The 20,320-nt window shown below is 39.2% G+C and overlaps 1 protein-coding gene across 1 annotated transcript in view; it reads left to right on the forward strand.

Annotated features, from left to right (window-relative positions):
* The window catches only part of LOC140164671 (U3 small nucleolar RNA-associated protein 6 homolog), a 42,659-nt gene that overhangs the window by 2,469 nt on the left and 19,870 nt on the right, over positions 1-20,320 (forward strand). The window contains exons 2-5 of the mRNA XM_072188016.1: positions 4,601-4,685; positions 5,911-5,952; positions 6,539-6,610; positions 6,964-7,032. Of these exons, the coding sequence (XP_072044117.1) occupies positions 4,601-4,685; positions 5,911-5,952; positions 6,539-6,610; positions 6,964-7,032 (268 nt within the window). The remainder of the gene's footprint in view (positions 1-4,600; positions 4,686-5,910; positions 5,953-6,538; positions 6,611-6,963; positions 7,033-20,320) is intronic.

The following is a 20,320-nucleotide window of genomic DNA, read 5'->3' on the forward strand; positions in this document are numbered from 1 at the left end:
TTCCCTATGGGGATTACACAGTTAAGCCATTGACTGTGAGCTACTGTGGACACAACTTTTTGGATTGAATGTCGCCCTCTATAATAAGCAATGTGGACATGTCTAGCCAGTGTCCGAAATAAGGAAAATATGGAGGTTATCCCGAGGATAACTAAAGCATAAATTCTGCTTGTCCTCAATACATTTTGGTTGTCCCCAAAATGTGTCATACTTTTGGAGGTAAAATATAGTGGTTGTCCAGGGGATAAGTACATAGCTCAATGTGGTTGTCCCCAGTGATTTTTGGACAAGAGGATAAGTGCTTATTTCGAACACTGTGTCTAGCACTGCCCCACGCACCCACTGCATGACATCACGTGCACAGAACTGACGAATCATGTGTGTAGGATCGGTGAAATTTTTGTAAAATTTGGCAAAAAACAGCTCGTGCATATTGTCCGTCTCCGTTGAAAAACTGCAACCTCCGCAGTGAAATCCATCATGACCACCAGTGTTGGAATTTAGCATTTTTTTTATGCATAGCAAAATTTGCTGTCACTACTTTTCTCTTGGTATATTCACATTCTTCAGTGTGTAAGTCTATGGCATAAAAATGCTACTTAACTCCAAAATTGTGTAGTAAATTGATAAAATTGTGTAGCATTTTGCTACGCGATACCAGCTATTTCCAACACTGATGACCACTTGAAATAAGCTTCCAGCCAAGACCAAGTCAGAAAAAATATTCCATGTCCAACAAAAAATTATAACCAAAAATTACAGATAAATGAAATTTGAGTATCTTCAGTCATCGAAATTTTTGCTCGTTTGACGCCAGAAAAAGTCAATTTTCAAGCGGCAATATTTTCCGAGCGGAACCATTGATTTTCATTCTGTTTTCGCCATAGCCGAGCAGCCATCTTGAATATTACAAAATCACTGAATAATGCATGTCTGAGCCCAGTAAGGTCAAAAATTCATTCATAAAACCATGTCGGGTCAATTGCAGCGATTCTGATCGGGCGAATAAGACCACGTGTTTGTGGCGTGTTGGGTTCATGAATATTTAATGAGCAGCCTGACACGGTAAATAAAGATAACAGGGATCACCAAAAGTCCGATGCTATGCACTTTGCATGCTTAGTGGTGCCTGGCGTGGTAACTGGCTCCTTTAATTCTAACTTCGTACAGCGTGAATGGGGTAGTTCGTTTGTGGTCAAAAAAGGGTGCACCGCTCTCCGACACGCCGCTAGTCCGACGTCCGACATGCCTCTAGTCTGACACGCCGCTAGTCCGACTACACAAATTCCCTATACTTTGCCAAGTGCGTCAGTCCGAAAATGAAAAACACTGCGCTAGTCCGAAAAAAGCATGCACGCTAGTTCCGAAAATGAAAACCACAGGCACTGCAACAGTTCGACACGCCGCTAGTCCGAATCTGAAAACACTTTTCAGTCCAACACACTGCTAGTCGTAATCCTAATTTATACACTGCGCTACATATCTATAGCTAAAATAATAGTTTCTCGATCATGAGAGCTCAATAGGCACGCAATGACAACCACACACGCTTTTGGGTAGCGCTGCATTTCTTGTGCGTGCACAATCCCCAGGCACAATCGATCGTGCCATTATTCCACTAAACTTGTGACATTACGCTGTGCACGCAGTACATTCATACTCTCATGATAGAGAAACTATTATTTTGGCTATAGTGCGAATCGGGGAAACACTTCTTCAGTCCGACACTGCGCTAGTCCGACACTGAAAACCACAGCGCTAGTCTGAATATGAAAAACACGGCACTAGCTCCGAATCTGAAAAACACTGCGCAGTGCAGTGTTTCCCAAATTCAGTCTTTCAGATTCGGACTAGCGCAGTGTTTTTCAAATTCGGACTAGCGCATTGTTTTTCAAATTCGGACTAGCGCAGTGTCAGACTAAAGGAGTGTTTTCCAGATTCGGACTAGCACAGTGGTTTTCTGCTTTGGACTAGCACAGCACATTTTCGGACTAGTGGCGTGTCAGACTGGCAGAGTGTATTTTAGATTCGGACTAGTGACGTGTTGGACTAGCGGGGTGTCAGACTAGCGGAGTGTCAGACTAGTGGCATGTAGGCTGGCATGTCGACTAATGCCCTGTATCCAAAAAAAGTAGGCCCAAACCCGACTTCTTTTAGTTGCCAAAAAAATAAATAAATAAATAAAGGAGCAATTACCGAACAGGGTGCAACTCTACTAGTCTTATTACAAGACTGCCCTACCCCAAACCTAACCCTAAACTCAGTAAATGAGGACTGGACTCAAGTCTAGCAAGTTGCACTTTATTTGGTAATTGTGCCAAAATAAATTATTTTAAAAAAAAGAAAAAGTTCCAAGGCTTTAGGCTAATGAAATGAAATGATTTATAGTTTCCCGTCACATTTTTTTCAGTGAAATATGAGGTTATGATTTCATTTAGATTCATTATTTTGGAAAATTTCATTATTGTCAAAACTTTCATTTATATGGCTATTACTAGTGATAGGCTGTATAAGGGTGTAGTTGCAAACAGCTTAGGGTACCAGCTTATTTGATGCAGCTTGTTGTTCTGAGTAATTTGACACCAATTTTATTGAAATCATTTAAAATTGAGACAGTCTTGGGCCAAATAACGGCCTTTACAAGGGGGGCAGATTTGACCTTTATTTTCTAGTTTTAAGGGAATTTTATCACATTAAAGATTATGTAATGCATTTTTGGTATCTACTTACCTAGTTTTAGGTACAGGAAGGTCATTTATGCATTTTGTGTCAAATGAAACTTTTTAGTGTCCTTAAAATTAACAGTTTTGGGTAAAATTAGGCAGTGAGGGCGCTTTACCTTTTAGCGGCCATTTTCGCAACCATTTTTGATTTTTAAGGTAATCATACTAGAGATAATCATCCATCATCCATATTCTGAAATTTTCAGCCATTTATCACATTTGGTGTGGCCGTGGCGCTAGTTTTTTAATACAGGATACCTGCCCATAGCAATATACAGGGTCAACGATCTTTGTATCACATGTAATGTAAGTCAATGGAAGCGTCTCTACACATTTTCAAATGGGTACCACGCACAAGTGAAATAAGGTTCGGAGTTCAAATTTGGACAGATGCTGTTATTTATCAGTAGCTTTGATTTGATAATAAGAAATGATAAAATTTTAGTAGGGGATACGTAACAGCTATTAGGCTGAACAGCGCCCTCACATCCCAAATTGGCTCTTAAACTTGCATCAAAACATACGATTTGTGTAAAAATTGCATAAATATATCCAGGGGACCCAAAATCATGTAAATAATCATTAGAATCCAACAAGCAGCAAAAAAACGCGCCCATAATTGTCAAAATAGTGAAAAATAGGGGGGGGGGTCCCAAGAAATCCCCTTACGCGTAGTTTTTTGGCCCACACTGTCTCATTTTTCAACCGATTTTTTTTTAAAGGTGTCAAAATGCTCAGGAGGATTAGCTGCTTCAATTCAGCAGGTACCCTAAGCTTTTTGAAACATCACCCTTTTTTGGGGGGCTGTACAGCCTATCACTACTATTACATATATATTGTTGATGAAAGACCATCTCAAAACAGGTATTAAAATGCTCAGATAATCAGACATTTTGCAACAGATTGAGAAAAATTTGAGTTTGTTTTTATTAAGGGGGTACTACACCCTTTGATAAATTCATGGCTATTTTTGCATTGTTGACAAAAACTATTAAAACAGTGGTAACAAAAGTTATGTATATTATTGGGGCAAGGAATCCAATTACTACACTGGAATTTCAGTGACCCAAGACAAGCGGTTCATTATTTATGATAAGAAAAGAGGTACCGCTAGAATGTACCTCGCTTCCTATCATATATACTGAACCGCTTGTCTTGAGTCACTGAAATTTCAGTGTAGTAATTGGATTCCTTGCCCCAATAATATACATAACTTTTGTTACCAGTGTGTTATTATTTGTTGAGAAAAATGCAAAAATAGTCACGAATTTACCACAGGGGTGTAGTACCCCCTTAAAATGAAAAGAAATTTGCAAAGTTCACTAGAAACATGATGAGGATGTAATCCTTAAATTTCCATTATTACTACATCCTCTACCCACCCGTACAACTAAACTGCTGAAAAAGTTTCCTGTCACATATTTTTTTGTCAAGTGATCATCATGAGGTGACTCTTTTTTTAAATTTTTGTTATTTTGAAATTTGACTGTGTTTCCTATTACTTTGTTGATAAGACCATGAAATCAGGGATTAATGCTCTACAGACATAAATTGCAACAGATTTAGAAGAGATCTGATTCAGCTTGTTTTGACTAAAATGGAAATGAAAATAAAGTTTGGGCAAAAATGAAAATGTGATGCAGATGGGTACAACTTACAAGTGATGGGAAGCTTGGAATTTAACTGCCATTAGCCTATATGTGGCAAAATTTATGGAACCCCAATTTTAAACCTGCTAATTCTGCATACCGGTATTTGAGTGTTTTCCTAACATGTTTCTACACCCAATGCGTAATTATTGAAATATCTGGCTGGGTAAAGTGAATTTTGAATAATAACAAAGTTTGGTGTTATTTTTTAATAACTTCAATTTGCAGAGCTATAATCAAGAGAAGAACACACCATGAGTACAGACTTGTAAGGAGACAACGTGACAAGGAGGATTTCCTCAAATACATACAAGTAAGTCCTCATCAAAATCATGTCACATTATAAAAGTTTCGATAAATTGATTAACTTTGAAGTTGAACAATTTTGATGGAAATTGTCTTTAGAGCTAATACTTGGATAGATTCTGGAGACTTAGATTCAGAATTTAAGAGTACTAATAAACCTACGTTATTAAGAATGACAAGCTGCTGCCGCATGAAAACATTTTTAGTACATTCAATTTTCAAATACAAATAAACTGAGCTCAAAAAGAAACTTATAATTTTTTACAACTTGTGAATTACAAGGTCATATCTTAAAATACTGTCAATCAAAATGAACCAAAATTACACACAGGATTACCTTAATACTCTACTCAAAACACATGTCAGTAACCAAGCAGTTGTCCAACTGACACAACATCAAAATGCACTGTCATGGGACAGCTTCCTGGACTTCCTTCACTTTCACAGCCCAACATTTGGCACCCAGGACAAAAAATCTGTGAGAATGCATACAAGATCCTTGCACAGATGATAAAACTGTGCTGCTTTCTGCTTTTCATACACTTTTTTCATGAAACAGGGCTGGGCTGTGAATGTGGTCCAGGAAGCTGTCCCATGTCAGTGCATTTTGCTGTTGTGTCAGTTGGAATTACTGACAATTGTTAAGAGTAGAGTATTGAAGTAAATCTGTGTGCAATTTTGGTTCAATTTGATGGACAGGATTTCAAGATATGACCTTGTGAAAAATTATGAGTTTCTTTTTGAGCTCAGTTTAGTTACAAATAATATCAGAAATGGTTTTCTTCAAAATCAGTCATTTTAAAATGCTAATGATGTATGTTTTTTGTATGGCCTGGATACGTAATTCTAATATTGTTCAGGTCTACTTGTTTTAGTTAACCCTAACTCTATAAAAATCTTTCAATATCTTACAAAGAAAACCACTGGGTATATATGCTCACAGAATCACTGGTCGGGCCAGCGATGCCCTGTGGCATGAGGACGGTGATCGTGTGCATGGCACTCATGGGGTCCAGGGTCAATTCCCAGGGTTTCAAGTGAAATCTTTGTTCATCTTCTCCCCTTTTTCGTTCCTTCTCTGTCTTCCGATAGCAAAAAACCATGGTCCGTGTTAGGGTTATAGCTAGTACATTGTAGGTACTATTAAATATAAACTATCAAGTGTGTGTGTGTGTATGGGTTTGAGTTTTATCTCATTACTTTTCTTCGCTCTTCCCATTTTATCTTTACAGTATGAAGTGAATCTTCTGCACTTGATCAAGAAAAGGAGAAATGTAAGTTACTTTCTGATTTTCATAACTTGGAGAATATCAATATACGATAGGATTTTTTGTTTTTACTATCCTTTGCCGTGTGAAAGACAACAGGCAGGCCTAGTATTTTCAGATTAAATGTATAAAGTAGATCACTGCTACTGAAAAAGAATATGTCGAGGGTTGACAAACAGAAGGCCTTAACTCACTTTTGGCCATTTTGAGATTTTGGGTACTGGTACCAAACTAATCTGTAATACCCACAGATTCTTAAAATCATAAAGCCTTAACTCAATTCAACTTCCTATTGCATCTATAACACAATAATACTTGGTCACATCTCAATGCAAAATATTATTTTACTCAAAAAGGCACTTTTTGAGTTAAGGCCTTCTGTTTGTCAACCCTCAATGTATCACTCACTGCATTAGTCTAGAAATGTGTAATTCACTTCCACTGCACACAAAAAAAACTTGTGTTAGATTTGAGGGGAAGGTGAGACTTTGGTGGTTATCCGATTTCTAGAGCTGTTAGTATACTCTTTAAAAAGCTTCATTTAAATAAACTAACTCTTCATCATAATTGTTATTGAATCTTTTGTACACAGAGGCTGCACTATTTCTTCAAGAAGGATGAGATTGAAATGACCATCATAACTCGTATTCTCAGGCTCTTTAGGGTAAGAATTCATTTATTTATGTCACAAAAAAAAAGAAATGCAAAATCCCAGTTTACTTAACAACAAATTGTACAGTTAGGTCTCTGAACCTTAGATGGCTATTAGTAAGTTAAGACCAGGTGCATATAATTGATTACATGTAGCTACCGAACTTTTAGTAAAACCTGAAGTGATACGCAAATGTCAAAAAACAAAAACAAACTGTGCAGCGCAGAAATTTTATAACAGAAGGTGGCAAGAGGTGCACATGCAAGTATGTATATACACACATACACAAAATGTACTTGTGTCAGAGTGGAGCTGTGTGCCTCTTTCTCCAATATTTCATCTATGTGTTTGTTGTTGATCCACAGAGAACATGTACACAGAACCCAGAAGATCTCAAGCTATGGTCATCATACATTGAGTTTGCAAGGACTTGGGTAAGTTAAATGTACATTGTCAAACAGACCCTGAAACTGCAAATTGAAAGGTAGCAGTAGTACAAGATTATACAAGTTTTAACTAGACTTAGCTGTGGTCTAAGACCACGAACACAGCCGTGCTGTGACCCCTTATTGACCTTTGACCCATAGACATTGGCTAGTGTCAATGTACATTTGCATGTGGCATCACTATGCCATGTTACTTGTGGCAGTAGGGGCATTTTGAAGGTTTTTCGTCTCAGACCGGAAGTGACCCCTTGATGACCTTTGACCCAAAATAAAAAAATACCACATATACACTGGGTAACCACAATTCATATATGAACATACCGTTACTGACCTTTGTTTTTCTTAGCAAATAAAATTTTTTTGAAGGTATTTCGTTTTATACCGGAAGTGACCCCTTAATGACCTTTGACCCCAAATCTGTGTACACCCCATATACACTGGGTAACACCAATGCATGTGTGCAAGTCAGTATCACTGTCCTCGTAATTTGTGGAAGAAGATGCATTTTATAAGTATTTCGTTTTATACCGGAAGGGACCCCTTAATGACCTTTGACCCCAAATTAAAAAATACCGCATATACACTGGGCAACCACAATTTATGTGTGCATATACCGTTACTGTCCTACGTTTTTCTTAGCTAATAAAAATTTTTGAAGATATTTCGTTTGATGACCTTTGACCCCAAATCGGGTGTACACCCTATAGACACTAGGTAATTACAATACATGTGTGCAAGTGGCGTCACTGTCCTACGTAATTTGTGGGAGAAGATGCATTTTAAAGGTTATTTCGTTTTATACCTGAAGTGACCCCTTCATGACCTTTGACCCATACAAAAAAATATCACATATACACTAGGTAACTGCAACTCAGATGTGAACATACCGTTACTGCCCTATAGTTTGTTTAGCTGACCCATTCCATGTCAACTCCAGGGATGTGCACCGCAGCACCTCTTCAATTTTTTTTTCTTTTTCTGTGTGGTGGTAGATATTGATGAGAAAGTAAAATCCCGAAAATTTGAGCTTCATACTCCATTTCGTTTTCCGTGGCATCAATTTGAAATTTAGGGGGTCAGCATAAAAATGTGTTGTAACGCTTGAAAGACGACGTTTGGAGGTCCATAAATGTATAAAGGAACCCTTTACAACTTTGAAAAGTATGTATCCTGGGATACTTATTTGTGTAGAATTCAAATCTGGCATCAGAAAACTTGTAACTCCTTTACTTTAAAAGATATAGGGCCCTCAAAATGCAACTTCGTCCATCCAGGACCAACTTTGGGGGGTCAGAACTCCAAAAGTAAAAATAATTTTATTGTCCATTTTTTTGCCAGTCAGAGCCCTTTGGTAGGACATTACTCTTATCCAATATTGAGCCTATTAGAATACTTTTAGCTGAGATATTACCCATGCAAAACCCCAATTGTACATTTTTTGTACATTTTGACCCCCCTGAAAACCAATGTCAGACAATTTGGCATTCTCCATAGAGTTGTACATATTTTTGATTTCGCATGTATAATGACTTATGTACAAGTCTATGGAGAATGCAAACCTAACTAATGTGTTGAAGCCATCGAGACCCCAAGCCAATATCTCTCAGAAATGTTGTCCAAGGAGTAGTAGGGAAAGGGGCCTACGAGCACAATTCTGTCATTTTCCGTGTAAATCGACCCCAACCACCAAATTACACATAAAATCACAGAAATGCTATGTAACTGCTGTGTAAACCTCCACTCTTTAAATCACAGTAAAATCACAGAAACCTGTGTAACTTCTGTGATTTTTTATCCACCAATTCTCATGGAAAATTCACCAGAATCTTAAACCTCCCCTCATTTCTCCGTGTAAAGAAAACACTCCCACCTCGATTCCTAATCCTCCCAAAAATTTACACGGAAAAAACTCCCCCTGCAAATAAAAATTACTTCAAAAAAATACAGGAAAAAATCCTCCTGCAAATTAAACCACTTCAATCCAAAAAAAAAAAAAAAAAATTATAAAATAATGACAACAGGAAACAAGACTTTTTTCCACTTGTCAGACTGCCCGAGGCTAAGTGTGAGCCAGACCAAGCGGAACTTCCTGTTAAATTAAGCGTTTCCTTTTTGCAGACTCTGTTACAGGAAGTAACATTATAAACAGTCTACCATAGGCAGAATGTCTACCTAGGTAGAATGTCTACCTTGGATGATACGTATACCTGTGTAAGAGATGGTATTGCGAAATTTTACCCATGTTTAAGTACTGTAAAAATCTCTCTTTCTATTAGTGTGTGCTCTGGCTCACTGGATAAGGAGTTAGACTCGTAAACATAGAGCCACGGTTCAAGCCCCCCTCGGAGAGCACACCGAAGCAAATATTAATGTTGTCAGGCCGGCCACTTGAAAACATTGAAATTTGCTTCACAAACACACGCTTGCGAAAAAAGTCCCTAGTTAGGGTAACGAGCTTAGCGTCTTTGAAGGAAGCCCTAACTAGGGATTTTCCAGTTTTCAGTACGTGGAGGCTGGTTTTGCAAAAAATTTTTGTTCACTCTTAATATATTATTTCATGAAATTTATCCACAAAACCAAATTTGTCTTGGTAATTTTTCAACGCAATCATGTCTTTTTTCCCAATTGGTGGTTCATTCATAACAAAATCTGTTATCTTTTCCAATATTTCTATTTCTTCGGTTCTCTCGGGAAAAATCCAAGGAGGTCTTAAACACAATTTCATCCTATATCTATATTTGTACCAATTGACAAAACACAACATTAAGTTAACGGCTTGATGTCTAATCTTTTCTCCGTTGTACCCACTCGTTGCAACAAACAGGTCTCCAAGACTAGTACCATTCCACATGAAAAAATCTCCGTTAGATCGTCTTCCAGTAGACGAAAAATTTCATCATCGGCAATTTCAAAATAAGTCATTTTTATTTACATTTTGAAATAATAAAAGATGATAATTTCATTTTGATTTTTTGTAGCTCTTTTGGACACCCGGAGCGAAGAATCCGAATGGAAGCCAGACGTATAACTGAAGCTTTGAAAGCCTACAACGATGCTAAAGAGGCAGAATGTCTAACCGAGTAGGTCGTGCAGGGATAAAAAAAACCTCCTGTGATTAATATTAATCACAGGAGGTTTTTTTTTGTCACATTTTACCACACCCAGTTCAAAATGGTTGTAGTCAAGTAGGTTGCTACAAATGCAGCGTATCCAGCAACCAAAGGATCCCACCCAGTCCAAAATTCCCACGGTTCTCTAGGTGGTCATGTTTTTTGAGGTGGGACCCAATTGCGTCACATCTTGCAATTTGTCAAAAATCAACTCCTTTTTTGTATTTCTGATTATATTTCAAAAAGTTTTCACCTAAACTATGAAAAAGTATACATTTTTAGAAAGCATATGTCAGGATTGCAAATCTGTAACGCTTGAGTGGATATACAGGGTGTACCAAAAAATATACAGGGTGATTCCACTCAAAAATACCTAAAAAATTACATTTCTTTACCACTCCAATATTTCTACATAGTAAATTAAATTGAAAAATGAACTTGATATTTGGAATGTACACAATCAGTCCTTTCATAAAATATATAGTTTGCACTATATTGGTTAAGCCCATTGTGTTATACAGGGTGTGAAAAAAGTTGTATTTTAAATTGCTTAATTTAATGTAAAATTTCCCTAAGTGCCAGTAATTGTAAGCAAATACACTTTGAATTTGGAAAATATATTCAAAATAGTTAAAAGAATTGGTATCATATCACATTTAAACATCCAATTCCCATATAGGGTGTTCCAAAAATCAATAAACAGTGAATAATTTGTAACAATGGTACATGTACATGTAGGCATATACAATTATACATGCACAATAAGCCTATATTTGTACATCAATAAACTAACAATAACTACATTGTAGAGATCAATATGTCATCAGATTAAATCCTTTGACTGTAATAATCTCCTTTGAGAAGATTTAAAACTAAAAGATCTATTTATATGACAGATGAAATTAATTTTCATTCCTTTTTTCATGATGCAAATTTTAAAGCCCATTGTATTGCATGACACACATTCCACTGCATTAATTGAACTTTAGCTTGTTAAATCCTTAATTATTAAGTTAAGTAAGATTACCTAGGCAATTAATAGTTATAGAAAGTTAAAAAGTCATATTAACATTATGCAAATGCATTTTTCCTTCTACTAGGCGACAAAGTGCACAAATTTTATTACTGAACACCAACTTCCCATTGGGATTACACAGAGCTCCTCCGCTTCCGGCTCCTCCGCTTCCAGCTCCACCCCTGACTAATTAACTTAATTAAGCTGTTGTAATTAATTAATACATTTGTTCAACTGTATTTGTTATTATTTCATTAAATTAATAATTTATCTTCAAAATAAGACCAAAACCATTTCTTCATGATGGATTTGAGCAAAAATATAGGAATAAGAAGAAAAAAAAAATTTGAAAATGTGACAGCTCCACCTTTTTTGGGTGCCCACCTCAAAAAACATGACCAGGTACACCATCTTTGTATCTACCTTCTGCTTTTACTAATCCGTTTTTGTACCAACATGTTATATACGTGGGATAATTGTCATCAAACACCATCTCAGCCTTCATTTTTGTTTTTTCCTCGTCATAGTACCATCTCCAAACGCCGCATGGTTTTTCTTCATCATCCCACATTTCTTTCCGATACTCTCCATACGCTTTCAGGTTCTCAACCCAGTTGTCATCTGTTAGATTTGGAAGATCCATTTCTTGTTTTTTATTTAAACGATGTATCAAATTTTTTTGTTGTTTTGTTGGTTATTTGTACAAAACGAACTTAAATTCTACCTTAGGCAGAATGTTGTTTACGGCTTCAGAGTATCTCGGAGGACTTCCATCGTTTCTTTTTTTCCCCGCTCCTCTCCAACCTTTTCAGCTTCCTCTCTGATCTCTCTTTCTCTTTCAGCATTCAACTCTATCAGAGATGCTCTGGTTCTGTGCTTGATCCCAGCTTTATGTCCTCTATAGTTCTCCATCTCCCTCAGGATGTGGTGGAAATCCTCGTTGGATATCAGTCCATCTTCCAAGGCTCTGGAGACAAGATCGTTCACCGTGTTCAAACTGGACTCTGCGGTTCTTTTGACGCTTTCATGCTTCTCGACCTTCTTCATGGTTGCTTTTCCGAGAGCCACGCATGCTCCACTAAGGACACCTCCAAAAATTTCTATGCCTCCGAGAGGAATGCTTACTAAAGCTCCAACCCCTGTGCCCAGAGTCCCGACAGCTCCCGTTCCGCTTCCAACTGCGACGAGTCCTGCTACTTGAGCCGTGTTGTAAAACACATTCCATACTGTTTTGTATTTTCTCCTTAGTTGATCTCTTTGGTCAACTTCCTTTTCGAGGGAGTCGCGGATTTCGGATATCTTACTTAGTCGAAATTGGACTCCCTGATCCTGTTGGTTCTCTCCCTGAAGATTAGGGTACATTTGCGGTGCTGTAGGTTTCTTCATCCTTTTATTTAATTAGTCAATTAGAACTTCATCATCCGTGAAGTTTGAAACATGGTGTTGCACGAAGTGCTGAATGATTTCCTGTTTGCTGAGGTTCTTTTCGTAGAAACTGAGAATTCCCAGCTGATCAATGTCCATGGTGATTCCGATCAAATTTGCTAGAGAGGATATCTTGTACATCTCCCTACGTTCGCCATTAACCCAAAAACATAAATTATTAGAGACGTACTCTATCGAAAAATGATTGAGGACATTCGAGTCGATGGTAACTGACGAGAAAAGATATTTTCTGAGACACCGTTCGTTATCCTGAAACTCACGGAGTTAGCATTCCATAAGATGGTTATCCGCTTGATATTCCTGCCGGTTTGAAATTCCATAAGGACTGTGGACATAGCATGATCTTGTTTTGCCGAAAAGGAAAGGTTCCAGGGTTGATTGATGGAATGTGGTTCATTGAAATAAATTTGCAGTGGTCTATTTAGTCGCATAATTCTCAGATCCTTGCCAGGATTGGGTAGCATTGTAAAATTAGCCCCGGTGATTCCTATTTGCATCGGTTTTGCGTTGAACGTGGTGTTTTGTCCATCTTTGATCTCTATCAGCTTGTTCTCATCCAGATCTATATTCTTCTTAGCTCTAATCGAAACGTAGTGCGTCCCGTCTTCGTTCATCCACACCATGAATCTGCCTAGAACGTGCAAACTTGTGTCGTGCTCATGTCGAACTAAATTGTCCACATATTTTTTGGTTACAACTTCCTTATCATCCGCCGCTGTTCCCACGTTGGTTATTTTTTCCTCACCCATGTCTAGAGGACCCGTCATGAATCCTCCGGCTGTGTTCAACTTTATGCCGTTTAGATAACTCGTAAGCCTTCCGACTTCCGCCTTTGTGACAGCGTCTTCAGGATCTGTTGCTTCACCTAAATTTGTTATTTTTTTTCCTCCCATATTAATCCTTCCAGTCATTCTTGCCCCAGTCTTTCTGACGTAGGTTAAAAGATCCTGGACGGTGTTGTCCGAGGGTGGCTTAGTTTTGAATCGTGGTCCACGAATACTCATTTTTTTTCTTTTATTTTATCAATAATCGTAAATCCATAGGCTGCTCATGGTTATCCAGTTTTTCCGCGCCCCATCTCCAAACTACTCTGAAGTCAAAATCCAGCTCATGAATGCTTGACTGTGTTAATGCTATTAAATCAGGTTTGTTATAATTCAAGGAAAAATATTCGCCGAAAGGATTGTTCGAGAGAGGGACAAACCCGAGTAATTGCGAACCCCTCAAAATACCATCTTCGTCGTCGGGATAAAGATTTTTCGAACTACTTAGCTGTCGAAGGTAAATCTCGATCCTTCGGGGTAAGAACTCGATCGCGTGATCTCCTTCGTGTTCTCCAGCTCTTAGCCAATTAGAGTTATCAATTCCCAATAGATTCAGCACTTGCTTGGGAAACCAGATTTCATAGTTCTCTGGAATAGTCATAACGATCTTTCCCGTTTCTTCGTTGAGTGCAAATTCCAGTCCGACAATTTCGTCGGTGAACCATTTGGTCAGGGATTCAAAATTCCACAATCCTGGAGGGATAATTATAGGTTCTGAGGGAGATCCTCCTTCAAGTGTGTACCTCCAATCCAGTTCTTTCTTGATGTTGTACCAACCAACTTGTCCGCTGATACTTTTGATTCCGATTTTTAGATTTTTGTTTGTGTTTTCTATAGGTTGACTCAGTCTGTAGGGACCTTCACCAGTAATTGTGACAAACATTTTTCTTTTATCTTTCAATAAAATGAGAACTGGAGGAGTATTCGAACCGACGCACGGTTTTAGTCTTGTGAATCAAGAAATTCAAGTCAAAGCAGCCGGGAGTTTTCATGTAAGATTTCCTAGTCTGTGGCAAAAGTATAAACTTCCAAAAGTCACCAATAAAACAGTCTACGATGATTGGCTCTCAAACCAGATGCAATTTTGGCAAAACCAGTTGAATTTTGCAGTCTGGTGCGCTACTTCAGGTAGTGGGGTTTCCAAAAAGCACCTCAGCCACAAAGATCCTATGATTCGGTTTGTATTTCGATTCCACACTTACTATCAAATCTGAAAAATTCTTTCAGAAATGTCGTGTCCACTACCATTTGAGGAGTCTTTCAATCCACTGAACAACGGCATCAATATGAGCGTTTATGAGAAAATTTGCTCTGAATTCGGAATTTCAACCAGATCTAACTGGAGACAAAAATACGATCTTTCCAATGGAATGGGTAGTTACTTTTTCAACAAAAAATTCTACGAATGGAAATTTGTGACTACGAAGAAGTGGTCGAAGCTCACAAACGGAGGCAACTACACCCAATCTATGGATTGGAAAGTGCACTTTGATGCAGACTCCTTTGGAGGTGTGGACAAACAGACTGATGAAATTTTGTACATAAAACAGTTATTCAATCATGATCCAGGTTTGACAGATAAATCCATTCGACAAGGAGATCCCATGGCAGCTATTGGATCTTTCATCGTTGATTTTTTTAGAAAGCTTTACCAGAGCAGGGGTATCAAGAATCAATGACAGCATCCGAACCTTGGTGTGGGCAATTCTTGGCTCGCAAGCTCAAACCAGATCGAGTATTCTCGGTTCTGGAAAGGCGTTCGACACACAGAAGCAATTTTTGGCTAATGTAGAAGATGCTATCAATTCTGAGGTGGATCTTCCAAGCTCGATCGATAGATATCAGAGAACTCTTCAGTACGCTAAAAGTAAAGTGGACTTTGTTGTAGATCATGGTTTGTACATGCTTCCGAGCAACATGGAAATAGAAGTTGGGGTAGTGAATGGCTATAACAATCTTATTCAAATTGCCACTGACGACATGTCTCTTGGATATAACTCAGAGGTGAACGATCAGCAAGAATTACCCCAACTTCAAACAGCTGTTGAAAGTCCACCATCGGACACCTTTAGTCAACCTTTACCTGTGGCTTCTTTACAAGCTTCACACCAACTTCAAGCAGCTGTTGAAGACTCAGACTCTGATGATATAACGCATGATGAAAAAAAGCTGTTGATGATTTTGGGAGCGGTTTTGATCGGATCAACCATTATATATTTTCGTTAAGATAAATGGCAAGTGAACAAAAAATTGAAACTCCAGAGGCAAAGTCTCCTAGCGAACTGGAAAAACTGATAGAGGAGAGAGAGAAATCTGCACACAATGCGAAAGTCGATCTTGCTTTCACTTTCGTGTGGATGGGATTGCTCGCTGCAAAACTTTGGTGGTTGAAGTAAAACCCGGGCTATGACTGAAAAAAAAAATCTTTACAGACATTTTCTGTAAAGATTTTTTTAAACGGTTTACTTTTTCTTTTTCTTGTCATCAAAAATTTCCTTTACCGAAGTGTACAAAATTCCTCCAATTACCAATGCTAGAGCCCACAGGTGATCTGACAAAAATCCAGCAACGGATGAAAGGGTCTTCATAACAAAGTTTACTACAGCACCAATAATACCAGGGAGTGCTATCAAAACCTTGTCGCCAAGCTTTGCTAAAAGGCTAGCAATCTTTTTCAATTGATCTTTGATCCAATCAGTCAAAGTTTTTGGTTTTGGGGGTGGCTTTGGACCCGGACCTGGATCGGGTGAAGGTCCTGGACCAGGGTCTGGCTTTGGTGGTTTTGGTGCAGGTGCAGGTGTGACGGTAGAAACTACGGATCTGGAGGCTGCAACTATCGATGCAACAATCGTGGATATCACCAAGCCTATCGCTGTGATAATCGATGTGATTGTAACTCCCTCCCTTCGAAACAACGTGCTAACTCGATCGCGCAAAGTACCACCGCTATCGATAAAATTTTCGATAGATCCTCGCAAGCGTTGTAGGGAATTTCTAACCTTAGCATCCTGATCTGCGATGGCTTTGTCAAATTCATCAATTTCGGATTGCAATTCCCTAGCTCTTTCAGCATCTTCATCACTCACAGGTAGAAGGGGATCCTCTTCTTGAAAATCTTCGTAAGTTGGATTGACGAAGCTAACTGAGTGATCGCTTTTGGATTTCAGCCTCGTCAATTCCGCTGCTTTTTCGTTTCTCTTTTCAACTAGATATTCGTAGATCGTGGACAATCTTTTCAACTGTCTCTGCTCATCCAAAAAGTTATTAACTTCCTGTATGTTCGCAACGGGGTCATTCGCAAGATCCTTTCCCAGCTCTTCCACAACATCGTTCGCTGATTTGACCACTATAATCTTGCGTCTAGGTCTACCCGTCGGAGTACTCAAAGCATCTCTCAATTTAGTTGATGCTCTCTTACCATTCTCTTACCGTTTTCTTGCTAGCGCTTGCAAAATCCTCAACTCCTAGGGTATTTCGTAAAAACGCGGTACCGCCTTCTCCGTAGTTGCTTTTAATAGTGCTAAGAGCTAGGAATTTTTGTGGGCTTCCTTCTCTGGTAAGTCTAATTTTTTTGTCACCATATTCAACAAAAATAGTATCGTCCTCGAGTGACCATTTTGTACCACTACGAAAAGTATCTCCTTCTACTTCGACATTGACATCGTCTAGAGCAAAGTTTTGTCCTTGACTCTCAACATACTCTTTCCAGTGTTTGGAAATTGTCGTGTTAATATCTCTAGTCAATTTCACATCATAATCTGGAGCTTCCGGAACTCCTTGAGTAATATCAGCGCGAAGAGCTTCGAGTCGACGCACAAGATCGATGTCCTCGCCAGTGAGATTTTCCAATTCAACACTTCCTCTGCGTCTAACAGTAGGCTGATCGGTTTCAATGGTTCCACCAAAATCTGTTTCAGCTTGTTGACCGCCAACTGCTCCCGTTGTATCATCGATCGTGGACTCAAACATGTCATCTTCAACCCTCTCCATTTCCAAATTTGTTCTTGGATCAAAATCTGCCATGGTTTTTTTATTTTACTATTAATAAAAAACCATGGCAACCGAATACGGATACAAATTGAATCCATACCGACAACTTCGCAATGCACGAGGAATCAAAGGTGTTCGACGCACCATTCGGAACACGCATGTTCCTAGTACCATCGATCAAGGTGGAATCCTCACAGTTCGGTTCCCAGACCTTGGAAAAAATGATGTCATAGTCCCTGGAACTAGCAGGCTTTCATTCAAGGTTGATCTGAATTCCGTCGATGGTGGAAGCCAAGATGCTAATCGAACAATCGTAAACAATCTCGGCAGAGCCATAGTCTCTAAAGTTGAGGTCAAACTGGAAGGGCAAAGCATCTACACCCTGAACGATGCTGACGTCTTCCTGTGCTATCAAGATCTTTGGAAGACAACCAAGGAGCGATCAAATGCGGTCTATCAGGGTATTCAATCTGGAGCAGGACGCAAGCATAGAATAGATGCTGGTGACAAAGGTGCCGACGCCAAGGATGTTGCCGTGGACAAGGCTTTTGGCAACATGTTCTGCATCCCGCTGGACTTTGAAATGCTGAGTTCCCACAATCCATTTTTCCAGTTCGAGCTAAAAGACAGACTCTCTTACGAACTAACTTTTAACAACTATGGGAAAGTAGTAGTCTCCACAGACACAGCAGCCAGTTACTCCATTTCTAACATTCACCTGGAGTTTGATGTGGTAAGCTCACAAGAGTCAGCAACAATGATCAGAAACATGTACAATGGAAAAAGCGTGGTCATGTACGATAGAGTCATTAGACACAGCAAGGAGTCACTGGACAAATCAAACACCGTCTGGAATATCGCTCTGGCACCACAAGCCAAATCCATGAAAGGCATCTTGATTCTTTTCGTAGATCCTGCAGATGGAGGAGCCGATTACGCTCGAGATTCTGAGAAATTATACAACCCAAAGATCAAGAAAGTCTCAGCCACCCTAGACGGGAACCCAAACCAGCTGTATGCAAGCGGAATGTTACCTCACCACCATTTTGAAGAAATTCAGAAGCACTTTGCTGATGGAAAACACAGAACCATCCCACACACAATCAAAGAAGCAGAACTGGCTGATGTAACTTTACCCGATTATTTTACCACAAAATACGGATTATGGTTGGACATGCGCAGTACTGATGATAATACTCTGCATGGTAGTGGTAGAAAAATCGAGGGAGCTAGTCAAAGTATTCAGATCGAGATCGAAAAAGAAGCTGAGACTGCGGGAGCACTGAACGCCTACGTGTACTACATTCAAGATGCTCAACTACAGATCGAGGCTGGACGATTGCAGAACGTGAAATACTAGAATAAAAGATGTTTCCAAAACACGCGCACTCGGCTATAATCTCAGGCGAAACCATGTCCGGCAAAACCGAGCATGTTTTAAATCTATTAGAAAACGAATATCGCGGATTTTTTGCTTACATAGTGATCATCTGTCCGAACTGGGTTAATAATTCGACTTACCGTAGTAGGCAGTGGATCTTCGATAATCCCTACCAAGTATTTATGATCGATCCGGAAGAATGGTTTCCTAACAAAGACGATCAATTTCAATTAGCGATCAAGGTATTTTGGGAAACTATTGGAAAAATGGATGACTCCCAGGTTCTGTTTCTGATCGCGATAGCATAGCCGAAGAAGGAATCGACAAAAAAGAAGCGCTTTTAACAAAACTCGCTTGTTCCGGCAGACACGATAACTGCTCTCTTTGGATGCTCACTCAAGCTTATGTAGCAGTTCCCAAAACCATTAGAAGACAGGTCAAATGGCTGTCTACCTTCTATTGCAAAGATGAAGATGATTTCGTCACCATCATGAAGGAGAACAAAGTAGTTCCCAAAGAAAAGAGGGAGACATTGAATGAAAAACTAGAAAAAATCAATATTGAAATTAAATCTATTTCTACATCCACCCAGAGGAAAAAAAAATGCTTGCTGACGTGATTTTGCAATCTTAGCTGTAAGATAAAGAAAATCATGACTGAAATTGAAGATATAGTTAACGAGGCGATGACTGTGGGTGTTCTGCCCACCCTGAGCGAAACGTCTAAGGTAGACGGTACGGCTACACGGGTAGAACCTGTAAAGGAGTTTAACGAAACGGAACAACTGCGGGAACGGTTGATCGGTGTAGCGGAGGCAGGGAAAAGCAGAGAGTATTTGGGAAAGACCATAACCTCCACTGAGATCGATAGGCTTGATCAAAAGAGTCTGACGAGACTCTACGGCAGATACGAGGCTCACATGGGTGGGATAGTGACCAGGTCGATGAAAAAGCACTTCGTTACCGCTTACGTAAATTTGGTCGGACTCTTCCTTCCAAAAAATTTGGCGATTACCGATCGCGATGCTCTGGAAGAGTCTCTGAACGAAGGGCTCTTCATCGATCTAGCTCTGAACAAATGGACCTGTGGGCTGTATCATCGTTTTGGACATATGCTAGCTCCACTGGAGGCTGTTCTGTTAACTAGCAACGGTGTTAAAAAAGTTGACTTTCCTCCAGAAGCGAAGTGCACAGTGGACGACTCCCCAAGTATTGATGTGATTGATTGAGATCCTGGAAACTAAAAAAATCAAGAGGAAGTATTTATTCCTCTTGAATTTTTTTTGGTTGGATTCCCATGGTACTTGAACAATTTGCTCAGGTGCTGCTCAGGTGTTGCTCAGGTGTTGCTCAGATACTTGAGCAAATTTGCTCAGGTGTTGCTCAGATACTTGAGCAAATTTGCTCAGGTGCTGCTCAGGTGTTGCTCAGGTGTTGCTCAGATTTTTTTCTTTTCTAATAATAAAAGATGAGTGATCAAGAAACCAAATCAGTAAACGTTCCGTCCAAGG

Source organism: Amphiura filiformis, chromosome 11, assembly GCF_039555335.1.
Source record: "Amphiura filiformis chromosome 11, Afil_fr2py, whole genome shotgun sequence".
Lineage (NCBI taxonomy): Eukaryota > Metazoa > Echinodermata > Ophiuroidea > Amphilepidida > Amphiuridae > Amphiura > Amphiura filiformis.